The sequence below is a fragment of the Oryx dammah genome, unplaced genomic scaffold (genome assembly GCF_014754425.2).
Source record: "Oryx dammah isolate SB20612 unplaced genomic scaffold, SCBI_Odam_1.1 HiC_scaffold_1, whole genome shotgun sequence".
Taxonomy (NCBI): Eukaryota; Metazoa; Chordata; class Mammalia; order Artiodactyla; family Bovidae; genus Oryx; species Oryx dammah.
Window position 1 is genome coordinate 17,013,523 of NW_024070185.1, and position 14,870 is coordinate 17,028,392.

General features: G+C 35.2%; 1 protein-coding gene across 6 annotated transcripts in view; it reads right to left on the minus strand.

Annotated features, from left to right (window-relative positions):
- Nucleotides 1-1,196: 1,196 nt before the first annotated feature.
- IFT74 (intraflagellar transport 74) overlaps nt 1,197-14,870 on the minus strand; it is a 104,380-nt gene continuing 90,706 nt past the window's right edge. For 2 of the 6 annotated variants that reach the window (XM_040238016.1, XM_040238057.1), the window contains 4 exons: nt 9,438-9,601; nt 8,321-8,446; nt 4,769-4,829; nt 2,406-3,432 (listed from right to left, as the gene is read on the minus strand). In XM_040238016.1, coding sequence (XP_040093950.1) covers nt 3,314-3,432; nt 4,769-4,829; nt 8,321-8,446; nt 9,438-9,601 — 470 coding nt within the window. In that variant the 3' untranslated portion in view covers nt 2,406-3,313. Of the gene's footprint in view, nt 2,082-2,405; nt 3,433-4,768; nt 4,830-8,320; nt 8,447-9,437; nt 9,602-14,870 lie in introns of those variants that run through there. The other 4 variants (XM_040238035.1, XM_040238050.1, XM_040238025.1 and 1 more) reach the window with 4 other exon arrangements.

The window sequence follows — 14,870 nt, forward strand, 5'->3', positions numbered from 1 at the left end:
AAGATACTGAGGCAGCAAAATATAATCTATTATCTACTAAAAATAAGCAGTAAGAATTAACCTTTTGTTATTACAAAGTTATAAGTATTTTAATAGAATTTTTAAAATTATATTTTTTAGTAGAAAACACATTCTGCATGGTGTTCCTAGTTAAAACACAAGAAAATTTTTGTTATAATGATGAAGGCAGTTTGGTTTACTTAAAACAACTAAAACAAATATATGTAGTGCACTGTCAATGTGGATAATGCCAATGATGGTGAGTGCAGGCACATGCTTGCACACTGCTATTTGCGTCATGTTCCTGAGGGCAATTTGTGTCCAAAGGCCTTGGACTCTTGCTTTTGACTCTTTGAGCCAATCCTGTGAGTTAAGCACTATTAGTCCATTTTATAGATGAAGATACTGAAATTCAGAGACTAAGTAACTTCCCTAGGTCATATGAAAAGTTAGCAGTGGAGCTGTGGTTCAAACTCAAGTTACATAATTCAAAGCTTACGCCTAACCACACCCCACTAACCTCATTCAATACATGGTGTTTGTTTTCAGAAAGTATTCCTATAATAAAATAATATACAGCAATTTAACATGTTGCTGTACAGGAGTATATAATGACATGAATAAATGTTTGCAAAACTATAAATAGCAAAAGTTTAAGAACAGTATGATTTTAATTAAAATATATATATATAAGTATATAATGAAAAATAGGTATGTATGACAGATGTATATAGATGCACATCTTAAGAGACTAATGTGATCAGAAGTAATTTTCATTTGAACTGTCTTTCCTAAATTTTCTACCTTTGTATTAAAAGCTATCTTTTAAAAGATGCTCAGTCTCAGTTCTCACATTGTGAATCTGCGATTTAAAGACACAATCTGCTTTTATTTAAAAAGGTAGATAAAAATGAAAGATACATTAATTTTAAATTAGATCACCACAGTTCTCTAGTAGTCTGTCAGTTTCTTCCTACTTCAAGTATGAATGTTCTTATTTATTAAGGTTGTTTATGCTGGAATCATATAGCTAAAGGAAACAACTACAGAGAAATTGGGCAGCAAGAACCCCTGGAGCTTCTCTTAACTGATCTTTTATCTCCAGTGTGAACAGCATGACTCCATGCTCTAATTCTCTTACCCCGCCTGAATTTTACACTGTAACATGAAACCAGAATACGGTCCAAATCAGGGACTCCCATTAGTGAAAGAGTATAAAGAACTCATGTTTATTTACTGATAAAGATAATGGTGGGAAAAGCAGATTCTGCTAGCTTTCCGATGTTGGTCTTCATTAGAAAGGCGATTCAGCATGTTTGTTCAGTCTGCAGCTTCTTCCCATGCGACTCACAAGGTGTTATTTTAACAGGAATGAAACTCACTGAGCAATGTGACTGACTGAGGAAGAGCCGGCTTACGCAGATAGTAGCCTCCAGGTCTATCCTAGCGGAGAGAATACTCTTGTTGGATTTGTTGAAAAGCTCTGAGAGGAAGGAAGAGACATTAGTAAGAATTTCCCTCAGATAACACATTTTAGTTTAAAGAAATCCTGCTCAGTTATGTTCCTCAAATATCATATATGAGTAATTTAGAATGGAAGTTGGGAATTTTGCTTTTTTCAAGAAATTTACAATCTTTTTCTGCCAAACTTCACAGTGTTATAATACAAACACACATATATAATGATGAGGCAATTTTCCTCCTACTTTCTTTCTGAGTAAAGACTGGTTAAGTTCTAGCTCAATGGTTATAGCAGAGCTGTCTAAACTATCATATGTCCTTTCTACAAGTATTAACTGTATATATGTTTTTAATTTGAAATTTTATTGCATGTCTAATTATTATATGTACATCACAGATAATTTTGAGAAAGTACCAGAAAGTTCAATGAAGATGAAAAGACCCACAATCCCACTACTCAGAAAAAACTGTAATATTAATAGTATATATTCTTCTTGAACTTATTGCATATTAGCATATTAAGGGTTCTGAGCAGACAAGAAGAAAGAGAATAATTTACCTTTGTTTCAAATAATGCTTCCCAAATTCCTTTGACTATGAATCCTTTAACGGTATAACACCTATTAGAAACCTGAAGAACTCAGGATCTAAGGAACATACTTTATGAATGCCACCTTAATCAATGTGTGTGCAGAATCTTTGGCCATACTAGTTATGCAGAGTTAATCAAATTCAACAATGTTCACCCTTCTACCTAAACTCATACAGAACTAAAATTGAATAATGATAAATATTTACTTCAGGTAAGGAACATGCATGGGAACTTTCATCATATGTAAACTGTATCTCAATAAAGCCTTTTTAAAAAGAAACTAATATGCTTCTGTTTCATGAAAACTGAGAAGTAGAATAACTTGAGGAATGCAAGATCAGAGCAAAGGAAGGACAGTTTTAAGGAATACTTTATTCTGGCCAAAGTGACTCATTCTTCCCAAAAGAGAGGATATATCTTTAGTTCTGTAATGTCTCCTCAGGTTGACATGATACATTTCTACCTCTTCCATCTTTTCCTTTCAAATGTGCCGCAATGCTTATAAATTAATCTACTTAAGTCCTCCTGTAGTACTAAGAGTGAATGCATACTCTGGAATAAAAATGAACAGCATAGTCCAAAAGAGTCCACTGTAAATACAACATTTATTTTAAATTTCATGCTTTTCCTAGAAAATACATGTAAGAAATAATTTTTTAAGTGCAAAGAGTAAAACTATTAATTCCCAATAAAGAATGTCTTAATTTCACAAAGGAATAACTGACATATAAAAAATGTTACATATTTACCTGTAATTTCATATGCCTTAAAACACATCAAATACATCCTGCTTGAGAAGTAAAGCTCAAAACTAAATACCTCCCTTCTATTCTTATTATCTATTTCTAGAAGCAAACATTGGCAAGGTTGATAAATGCTAAATCAGAATCATACTCCAAGCATGCCTCCTAGGCTTGACATATGAAAAGATGATAGCATTTGCTGCCACAGATGGATTATACTAACTAAATGAATAACAATAGCCACTTTTAGTTTGTTTTATCTCCGGGTTCTTTGAGAAATTTTTATCACCTACACAAAACAAATCTAAATATAAAAGGAGATGATACTTATTTAATACATAAGCTATTTATTAAACTATTATACTATTTAAAGCATCATTCTTCAAAGAGGCCATGAAATTATAACTTTCAAAAATTTTTAGGTAAAACTTGTCAAGGGTAAGCAATTTTTTTAATGGTGTGTACAAAGTTTAGCAGCAAGAGAACATTTCTATAGAGATTTGCAGTTGGTTCAGACTCAGTTTCTGCTCATGCTATGCAGAGCATCCATGATGCTTTTATTATATTCTGCAATCTGCTTGGAAACATTCTTCATAATCGGCTGGTAATCACTCTCTTGACTCTTTGTTGCTATGACTAATGACATGAGTTAAGAGGGAACAATAACAATACAAATATTAATCTAATTCTGTGATGCAGAAAAGACCCAAATTACACTAGTATTTTTCTTATTGAAAACTGAAGATGGCACAAAAAAGCACAATTAGAATAGTTTTTAAAAAACAAACAGTATTTTAACAGATTAAGCATCAAACCTAAACCTAAAAGGTCTAACCCTAAATGGCCAGGCCAAACTTGTTTCAAAAAAGTTCACCTCTGGTATACAAACATTTTCAGAGTTAATATGTTATTCATCTCAATCTGGTCGTAGAACAATTCAATGTTCGGAAGAACCACATCCTTAGAGTACCACACAGAATTTCAGGCAAGCTTCTAGACATCACTCTGCTTCAAAGTCACCTACTTTATGTCAGACAAAACCAGAGGTCTGGATTGTAACATATTGTGAATATAAATCTGCTTTTAAAATAAACTGCCCAACCACTGGGAACTAGAGCCTTTAGCATCTCATCTGGAGGAAAGCTGGGTCCATGATGCCCTGAGAAGATGTTCAGTAGCATCCTAGAGAACCTATGCAACCAATGAGTTAGAATCTAGTTCTCTAATCAGAGTAGCTCTTGAATAGTCAAAGATGGGACTAGGAGACAACATCTGGGGAAATGTTTCTTATACTCCACAATACCTGTTGTCAGTTGCTGCTTCCATCTATGATTACACAAAAAGATGAGCAAAAAGACTAAACGTAAGTACTATCTTGATAGAAATAAGATGGGACATAAATACTATCTTGGTAGATGAGATTGAAGGTCAAATTTCTCATGTGTACACTTCTTGGTTATCCCTCCCTTTGCTTCCCAGATATCTAAGGTAGAGCATTATAAATAACAAAAAATGACCATACATATACACATATACATATATATAGTTATATATAATTCTCCCAACAAGTCTATGAGAAGGAAATATTAGCTGTATTTGAGATGATAAAATTGCAGTTTAAACAGTTAAGTAAACTGTCCAAAGTCCACAATCTATACATAGTAGAGTCAATATTTAAAATTAGATTTCCTGACTCTAAAATCTGAGTACTTAGTCACTATGCCACGCTATGGCTTTGTATGGTCTGCTTTCTATTAGTTACTTTAGTATACACACACATGCGCACACACAGACACACACACACAATTGTAGAATGGAAACTAAGTCTTATTCATTTCCCACATAGTTTAGCCAGTATTTTGTACATATTAGGTATTTGATGTTGAACTGAATATTATTTCAGTCTTTAAAGAAATTCCTAGAGAAAAAAAAATCCCTCAATCAAGTTCATTTGCAATTTTTTAAAGGATACATTCTTTCATCACAAAATTATTTTGCTCATGGTGTTGCCACTTCCTCTCCAAATTTGTAAGCTAAAACACAAAAGAAAAATGTTCACCAGTGCCCATATTCAAAACAATTATACACTCATTTGAGATATAAGAAAAAAAACCCTCAATTTAAAATCTTTTCAACTCCCGCATTTTACTGAGATAAAGCCACGACAGACAAAAAAATTTAGAAAAAGTTAAACAACAGTAAATATAATACTAAATAGAACACTGAATTCAACAAGTTTACTCTGTTTACTTTAATTGGAACATATTTATTATACCAATGCACATACCAACTGAAAGACAATTTATGATATTTCCCTTTCCTAAAAGAACTTTAAAAAGAAGAATGGGACATGATAAGAATCTCTCCTTGAAATCTGAAGGTCTAATGCCATGAAAGTACTACATATTCTAACACTGTCAAAGGTTAAGCTATATAGGAGAAACTTCCTTATTTCCAGGGCTAAATTTCCTGTCTAATTTCACAAGCTGTGATAAGAGCAGAGCTGCAGTGTAAAGATTATAAGAGGGCTGGTAAAAAGCTGGCATTCTTACAATAATTTCTGCATCAACAGGAAGCTAATGTGGATATTATATTGATGGTTGCTTCCTCCAAAGACAATTTTACTGTTATAGAATTAAATTGTTTTTCTGATTTAATTAACCTTGTAACTCTGGGTTATGGTCTTTTTAAGATGCACATAGTTTTTTTCCTAAGCAAAGTCTAAAAAATGAAACATTAAAATAATGTTCTGCCTGAATTTTTCCAAGAAGTAATAATCATTTAAAAATATCTGATAATTGAAACAGCATTCATATTTCTTCCTAAACTCAAGTTAAAATTATTTTCAGGGCATAAGTTCAGTATCAGTGTAGCATCTATCCCATTGTTTCCTCCAAAGATAAATCTAGATATTAGGATGAGTCATAACTAATTATATGAACTGTATGTGCTGTGAGTTAATGCTACGAAATCAGATCCAGCTTCCCCTGATAGAACCTTGAAGCTCAGATGGACTTAAGGAAGTAGTCAGCACTTTTTGACAATAAATCTCAAATAACCTTTTGCAAAGTCAAGTACCAAAATTTCCCTCTTTGTTTCATACAAAGGGGTGGCCTTCTTATTATGCAGCAAACCTCTTAAGTGCTACATGAATATTGCTATAAAAGCAACTCTATGTCATATGGTCAAATTCCTTCTTTACTATACATTTATTTATTTCAGTGATATATTTAAACCTTGCCTTTAAAGCCCCAAGGATTTCAAGAAGCACAAATCTTTTTTTTCCCTACAACTTATTTTAAAAGTCTATCATGAGTTCTTTATATTTTCTCCCAAACTGTAAACTGCTTTTCCCTTTTGTTGATTGTTTCATTTGCTGTGCAGAATCTTTTTAGTCTGATGTGGACCATTTATTTATTTTTTGCCTTGGTTGCTTGTGCTTTTTGGTGTTATAATAAAAACTTGTTGCCAAGACTAACGTCAAGGAGCTTTTCCCCTATGTTTTCTTCTAGGAGCTTTGCAGTTTGTTCCAATATAAATATGTTTAAATGATATCAAATAAATAACCACTCAAAAAATGTCTGTTATGCCATGTTATTTATAGATGTCAAAGCCAGTTTTCAAGAAAATAACTTCAAAAAATAGGGAGGCCAGGATTTGATTCAAACAACTGGGATTCATTAAAGGCAAACCATAATACAGAGAAGCATTGTAAACTGTGATTTACGTTACAAATTCCTGTAAATGGGGTTAGGAATAAGATTATCACTTAATGTGGGAATAAACAAGGTAGCCACGGACTGGCTCTAAGAAACTGTGTTTGTTAAATGTTTTTCTCTTTAAATCATCTATTCAGTGAAAGAAGAGGGCCGAAAATCCATATGAAGTATCAATGCTCTTTCCTATGAACCATAAGACAATGGCCTCATTAAATTTTTCTTAGGTTTTCTTCTCCAGTATCCATTCCAACTCTAAACAGACTAGGATAAATTTGCTATTTACAAGTCTATAAATAGGCTTGTATATTACAAAGCAGAGACAGAGTAATTGACTAATAAATTAGAAACATGTAAATTAGTGATTTCTAAGTTGGACACCACTGAGCGACTGAACTGAACTGAACTGTACTCAAGTTTGTGGCAAACTCTGATGAGAGTCCATCCCTTTTATGACAAATATAAGGTTTATCTTTTTTTTTAAAGGTACATACATACAATGAAATAGCTAACATCCTAAAAATATCAAAAAAAGAGCTTGAAAACATTTAAGTAAGAAAATAAATGCTTGAAGACTGTATGCATAGAATGATTTCATTATCTATAAGAACAATTTAATTAAATTGTTGGTGATGGACAGGGAAGCCTGGCATGCTATGATTCATGGGGTTGCAAAGAGTCGGACAGTGAGCGACTGAACTTAACTGAACTGCAGAGGAAAAAAGTTTACAAGGATATTATACCAAAATGTTAATGATGACTGTCTATCATGATCATGATACCACGTGAAGAAAAAACAATGCATTTAGCATTAATAAATCATAGCTGCAAATTGTTAAAACATAGACTAATTTGATGTGAGAATGACCAACCTTTATCAAACCATAATAACTGATTTTGTATATGACACGCATGCTTCATTTAATCCACCAAAAAATACTTATTGAACACGTATCATGTGCCAACCACTAACAGTGCTGGGGAGAACGTGAGTGACAGAGACAAGGCTTCTGCCCTTCAATCTAGAAGACCTCAGACCTTGTTTAGGTAATTATCAGCAGGATGAGTGATATGAAAAAGGTCTGCCTTTGCATCCTGAGTAAATCATCATAAATGTAAATAAATTCAAGAATAGGACTGCTCTTCATAGCATTATTTGAACAGTTTTAAAATGAGAAATAACCAAAATGTCTAACAATTTGCTACATCCATACAGTCAAATATTATATAAGAATCATATTTTTAAAAAATCTACGGACAAGGGAAAGTATAGTTAATAATGAAAAACAAGTTTCCAAATAATAGGTACAATATAGTACCATTTCTGTAAATATACAGAAATAATGTATACTTACGTGTATGTATAAAGTGAATATATTCATACCACATACATACAGACTAGAAATATCTATCCACATATGCATAAAATCCTCTCTTCTGGGTGGTGGGATACTAGTCATTATGGCTCATTTTCATTATCTGTGGCATTGATATATTAGCAATGTTTCTGCATTAAAAACACTTTACTTTTGATATTTTTAAAAGCTATTATCATAATGACTGTTCCCAGAATAGTGCCAACCCTAGAGCTGGCCTTCGATATAGGTTTAGAGAAGGCAGGAGTAAACTCATTCTGAGTGGAGACTGTATACAATCTAGCTATCTTCAAAGCCAGAAAATCTGGTAGGTAAACAAAGCAGATTAAAAAAAAGGAATGGGTTTCTTTGAGGGTGAAAATACAGATTAAAAGAACATGCCAGATAATCTAAAAATAGAAATGAATTTCAGTCTTTTTTTTTCTTTTTTACCTGAGAATGTGTCTCGTTTTCTTGCAGTTGTGTTTTTAGTGTCTCACATTCTGTGTTTAGTTTCTCCATTATTTTTTTAAAGGCATTTCTGCGAGTTGATAATACTGTTTTCTCCTGATGTAATTTCTAGATGGATCCAAATGGAAGTAAATAAAAGGCTTTAGCAGGTATCTAGTAAATCAATTAAAATAGCATTTGACTTAAATAATTTCAATAATATTCTACTAAAATCCTACCAAGGCTAGAAAACCTGTTCGTAAAAATATTCTTCTAACTATAAAAAAGCTAAATTGTGTTGTTGTTGTTGTTTAGTCCCTAAGTTGTATTCACTCTTGCAACCCCATAAACTGTAGTCCACAAGGCTTCTCTGTCCATGGGATTTCCAGGCAAGAATACTGGAGTGGGTTGCCATTTCCTTCTCCAGAGGATCTTTCCAACCCAGGGATCAAACTGAGTCTGGTGGATCCTGGCTGGTGGATTCTTTACTGCTGAGTCACTGGGGAAGTTCATAATAAGCCAAATTAATATTAACAATATAAATAATAACTTATTAGGGCTGCCTTATGTGTTTGTACTCCACCAGATTTACTTTAATGTAAATGGCAATGAAAAGCCACTGAGAAGTCTTAAGTAGAGAAATATCATAATCAAACTTGCATTTAACAAAGTTTATATTTGTTGAAGGGCTTCTCAGGTAATGAAGTGGTAAAGAACCTGCTTGCCAATGCAGGAGATGAAAGAGATGCAACTTTGATCTCTGGGTTGGGAAGATCCCCTGGAGTAGGAAATGGCAACCTGCTCCAGTATTCTTACCTACAAAATTCCATAGACAGAGGAGCCTGGTGGTCTATAATCCATGGGGTCTCAAAGAGTCAGTAATGACTGAGGACACACTTATTATATTTGTTGAAGTACTCTACCCCTTGCTTTTCAATTTTTGTCTTTTGTTTTGAAATTCACTCTAAATTCCTACTTTGTATATAAACATCTTTATTTTTTCCTTATACATCAAGTAATCAAGTGAAAATAAACATGAAGTTTTAAAAACTCATATATTATTAAATTTAATCAAGAAAAACAATTTGAATTACAATTTCTTAGCATTGTTACCATTTACCTTTTTCTTTTCTTCACCTGATGATTTTAAAGCTGCCAAATCATTATATGTCTCCAGATCAGTTATCATTTGCTTAATTTTATTTTTTAGAGACTGTTGTTCCTCAGTCATTTTACTTTCCAAAAGCTCCATTTTTTGTAGATCCAACTGTAGCCGCTGACTGTCTGAAATGTAGGAAAATTCAAAGGCCATACTTGGTTGAAACTTTAGTTCTTTCACAAAAGGAAATGAAATCACTAAACATCATGGTTTACAAGAGTGTCTGCACCAGAAACATGTTCACTGTAACCATTAAGGCAATATAAATTAAAAAAAAATTACTCACCCTCTAGGTAACCAACATAACCTGATTATGTATTAATCACATTTGTCTCCATACTCATATAAACATATAAGAACACATATAGTTCTTTTTCTTACTTCATAATTAACATATAAGATAAATATTATTTTTAGTATGTGCCTGACATACATACACAGTTATGTGGGGAAAAAAGCAAGTTATGAAACATTATGAGCAAAATTTTATAATTACATATACAGTCATTATTTGTGGTAGTTATATTCTGTAAAATCACTGTACACACTGAATTAGCAAGCATTTAACTCCTATGGGAAATATAGAGTTAGTTTCTGTGAGCCTCTGACAATATTTTTATCAAGAAACTAATATATAAATTTGCTTTATGTATATTTCTCTTCAAATATACATTATTTAATATATATTATTAATTTGTTAAGACTGAACTAAAGGCCAACCACGAACTATGCCTCTACAAAGCTTATTCTAACAGACATATTTTCACTGTAAGGCATATCACAGCCTTCTTCTTAGAAACACTTGTCAACACTTCAGCACTATACTTGGAGGCCATTTAAATGGCAAAAGCATGAACAAAAATACATAAAAATGTGGCTTTAAAAAGTGACATTAAATAATGTACCATGAAAAGAATGCTTGTAAGTATGTGAACTAAAGCAAGAGGCATAGTGCTGCCTTATTCAACCTCCACTGAGAACTTGAGCATTCAAAATTTTCACCTCTGCATGTGTTCACAGAATTATGAATTCTGAAATACAAATATGAATTTGAAATACAAATACAAATTAATTTGAAATACAAATTAATTTTAGTGAGAAAGCAAATTTACAAATACAGAATCCATGAATAACGACGACTGCACATTGTGTGTGTGTACGGTGTGTGGTGTGCGTGTTTCTTTCTTTCAAAAGTATTGAGCATCTACTATGTGCCAGGTGCTGATGGAAATTAACAGAGACACTTTTCACTCAAGCTATATTCCAGACGTTAAATCAGAAAATTAAAGAAGCATTTACAGTAAACTGGATAACTATAAGATTACAGGATACAAGATATCTTCTACTATGAAAAGATAACGGATATTGGTCAAAAGAATTCTCTAAAGCTATGCCTTTTAACTGTTGCCTTAAGTATTAGGAATCAGCCACACAAAGGAAAAACTGAGTTTCCAGAGAAAATAATCATCATGTGCAAAAATGTCTAGAGGTAAGAAAGCACAGTATTTCTGAGCAAATAACAGAAGTTTGGTATGCCTAGAACCCACAGTTTGAAACGGGTGGTGGTAGGAGATAAAATGGAAAAGTTGAAGGACAAGTTCATGAAGGGCTTAAGTCAAGATAGGGAAGCAGGACTTTATGCTAAGGGCCTTGGCAAGTCATCAATGAGTTTCAAATCAGAGAGCAACATGCTTAAATTTTAGAAAGTTCACTCTGGTTGCCACATGGACAGTGAATTGAAACAGCTTAACTATGTTCAAGAAGACCAGTTGATTCAGTGATCTAGGCAAGAAATCTTACACTGCTGAGAATTTTTTTTTCATTAAACAATATTTATTAAATGCTTTCTATGTGCCAGGCAAATAGAAAGGCATGGAGGATATAGCAATGAACAAAGAACTTACAGTTCAGTGGAAGAAGGCTATACATATATTTGATAAAATATACGATTAGTGAAAATGAAAGTGAAAGTCACTCAGTAGTGTCCAATTCTTTCCAACCCCATAGACTATACAGTCCATGGAATTCTCCAGGCCAGAATCCTGGAGTGGGTAGCGTTTCCCTTCTCTAGAGGATCTTCCAACCCAGGGATCGAACCCAGGTCTCCTGCATTGCAGGTGGATTCTTTACCAGCTGAGCCATAAGGGAAACCCAAGAATATTGGAGTGGATAGTCTATCCTTTCTCCAGGGGATCTTCCCGACCCAGGAATTGAACTGGGGTCTCCTGCCAGATAAAAATAATTGTAGGAACAAATCAGGAGAGATCTGGAGGGACTAAGAAACATGAGGGATTTGGGATTAACAAACAGGCAATCGACCAAATACAGTGGTTGAGTGAAAGAAGTCAGTGCAGAATCCCACTTCCAAATTGAATAAATGAGTGTATGGGAAGGTAGGCAGAAAGAGATAAAATTTTTGTCTGTAGGAGGGAAAGATGATACATTGAAAGTGATTTAGGATTTGTTCAGTTTGAGAAACCTCAAAAACATACAAATAAAGATAAGTAAATATGCCCATATAGAGAAATATGGGTTGAAAGCCCAGAGAAAAATGTGAGATCAGAAGATACAGTTTCTAAAACTATCAGCACAGACATGGCACCTGAAGCTATGGGAATGGTTGAAATCGGGAGAAAAGGATTCATGACTGCACTTACAAAAATACCAAATTTTTAAAGACTAAATTAACATGAAGAATCCATACAGAATAAGAAGTGACCAAAGAAATAAAAGAAAAATGAGAAGTCATGGGGAAAAAACATTTCAAGAATAAAGGAGTGGATTGCAGTGCAGAATATTAGAGACTTTTTTTTAAAGATAGCAAAATATGTGTTGTATTTACTGACCAGGAGAACTTGGGTATATATCTCCTGAGAATAGATTTTTATAGAAAGAAATGGAACCAAGAGTGAGATTCTTTTAAGAAATTTGGCTGTGAAACCTTTGAAAGAGAGGAATAGCTGGGCAGAAAATACTTGGGAAACGTTTTTTCCCCCAAGATGTGATAAAATACAGAAAAAAGACTAAAAGGATACCAAAATTTTAATAGTAATAAACTTTTGATAGTAGGATTATATTTTTACTTTTTATTTATGCTTGCTTATATCTCTCCTAAATCCTCTATAATGACTATGAATTACATTTATAACCAGAAAATAGTATTTTTAAAAATTCCATTCTGGTAGAATTAAATATTAATAATACCTACTTTCTCTATTTCAGAGACTTAACTTTGTGATCCTGGCTTTAAAAGTCTCTTTTTTAAAGGGAAAAGAAGGAAACCAATATTACTGAGAACCTGGAAAGTACCTGGCTTTATATATTATCTGATTTACTTTTCATAACAGCCTTGAGATAGGGTGGAAGGGGTAAATGTTACTATATAAGGAAACTACTGAAGGTAAAAGGAGAAAGGGGCAGTAGAGGATGAGATGATTAGACATCAATGGGCATGAATTTAAGCAAATTCCTGGAGATACTGGAGGACAGGGGAGCCTGGCATGCTACAGTCCATTGGGATGCAGAGTCAGACATGAGTTAGCTACTGAATAACAACAAAAAGCTTAGAAAGGTAACTGCCCAAGGTCAACAACCAGTGAAGCTTTGGTGCTGAATGATATTATCATCTTTATGAAATATTCATTTTTAAGATAACAAATATCACTTTATGACCCAAAACGCCTCTATGAGCTACAGTGAGCTATGGAAAGAGGAACAGTAATACCTGACCAATTTGTCCTGTAGGGGTCCCCCATTCCTACAACTGGCGACCATGAAGGGACACCTCCAATTTTACTGGGGCTGATATTCAGACCACTCGGGGTACTCCAGGACCAGTTTGCCTGCCGATGGATCTGACCCAGCGGCTGCAACTGGGACTCGTTTGTCCCTGGTCTCCTCCTGATGCAGACAACTGGCCAGGGTGCCCCGACCAAATAAGGAACAAGAGATTTTGTTGACCCCCTTTTATCTCACCCCCTCCTTTCAACCTATCCCATCCTATTTTTCTAGTCCCCCAGTCCTGGATGCAGGAGTCTGGTCGAAGGGCCTCAACCTGAGCTGAGGATTGGAGACTGATCACCTCTTGGCAGAGAACTCGAATTCTGGTTCTGATTTCTGGTAGGGCCGAGTTCCAGTCCTCCCTTCTCTGGAGACCCAGGGAAAAGCCCCGTTAACGCCTGGGTATCTGTAGGTGGCAGGAGACGTCTGTAAGGCCACCCCCTTTTTTTTCTTTTTCCTCTTTCTCTCCCCCCACTGTTATACCTTTTGTCTTTCCCCACTCCTTCTCTCTCAACCTGGCCTCTTTTCCTCTTTGTGAAGACCCAAGTTATTTCCATTCACTCTGTCTGTCGATACTTGGACCTGAAGTTCTGGGTCTTTGCAAGAGATTTTCTGAGAGGCTACGCGCTCTGCTCCCCATCAACTGTGCTTTCTGTTCTTGGGGAGACAATCGGGCGTTAGAAGCCCTCCATTGGGTGCCCTGTTTCTATAAATTCAGCCATTTAATTGAGCATTTGGCTGAGTGCTTCCACATGGAAGTGATTGATGGGGTTCAGTATAGTCGCACCTGGTCTTGGGTGAAAATTAACACCCTAGACACATCCTTAGGGGTCAATTCACCTTTTGGGACCAGTCCTACAGCACCATTGATTGTGCTTACTACTGAACATTTCCTTTGGCGCATATACAATCAGGCAATTTGGGACCAGGAGAGAGCTTACAATCTCCTCTAGAGTCAGATATAGGGGCATCCACCCCAATACTTGTCCCCTGGGAACGAGATATAAACTATACTGTCACTAAAATGGGAAATAAGCCTAGCTTTCCTTTAGACACCCCGCTGGGTTGTCTTTTGGCCCACTAGGAGGGATACCAACTGGAAGGGCTAAAAAAGAAAAAACTTATCAAATACTGTACTCAATACTGGCCTACTTACTCCCTGGAAGGAGGGGAAAAATGGCCCCAGTCGGGATCACTTGGATACACCACCATTTTACAGCTCAGTCTATACTGCAAACGTGAGGGTAAATACAAGGAGGTTCCCTATGTCCAGGCCTTTATGGCCCTCTACCAGGACTCCAGGAAAACGGGAAAATATAAGCTTGAGGACTTTGATAAATGCTCTTCCAAATCCTTTTAGCAAGGTCTGAAACAGAAGAGCCCCTTGACCTTCTCTTGATCTCCACCTCTTCAGCAGAGAGGTCACGGGGAAAGGAGGGTAAGACACACCTGGGAGTCACGAGCTCGGACCCGGAAGCCAGGAGGCTAGGCCTGGGAGTCACGAGTTCGGACCCAGAAGACAGGAGGCTAGGCCCAGGAGTCACGAGCTCGGACCTGGAAGTCAGGAGGCTAGGCCCAGGAGTCACAAGCTCAGACCCGGAAGTCATGAGGCTG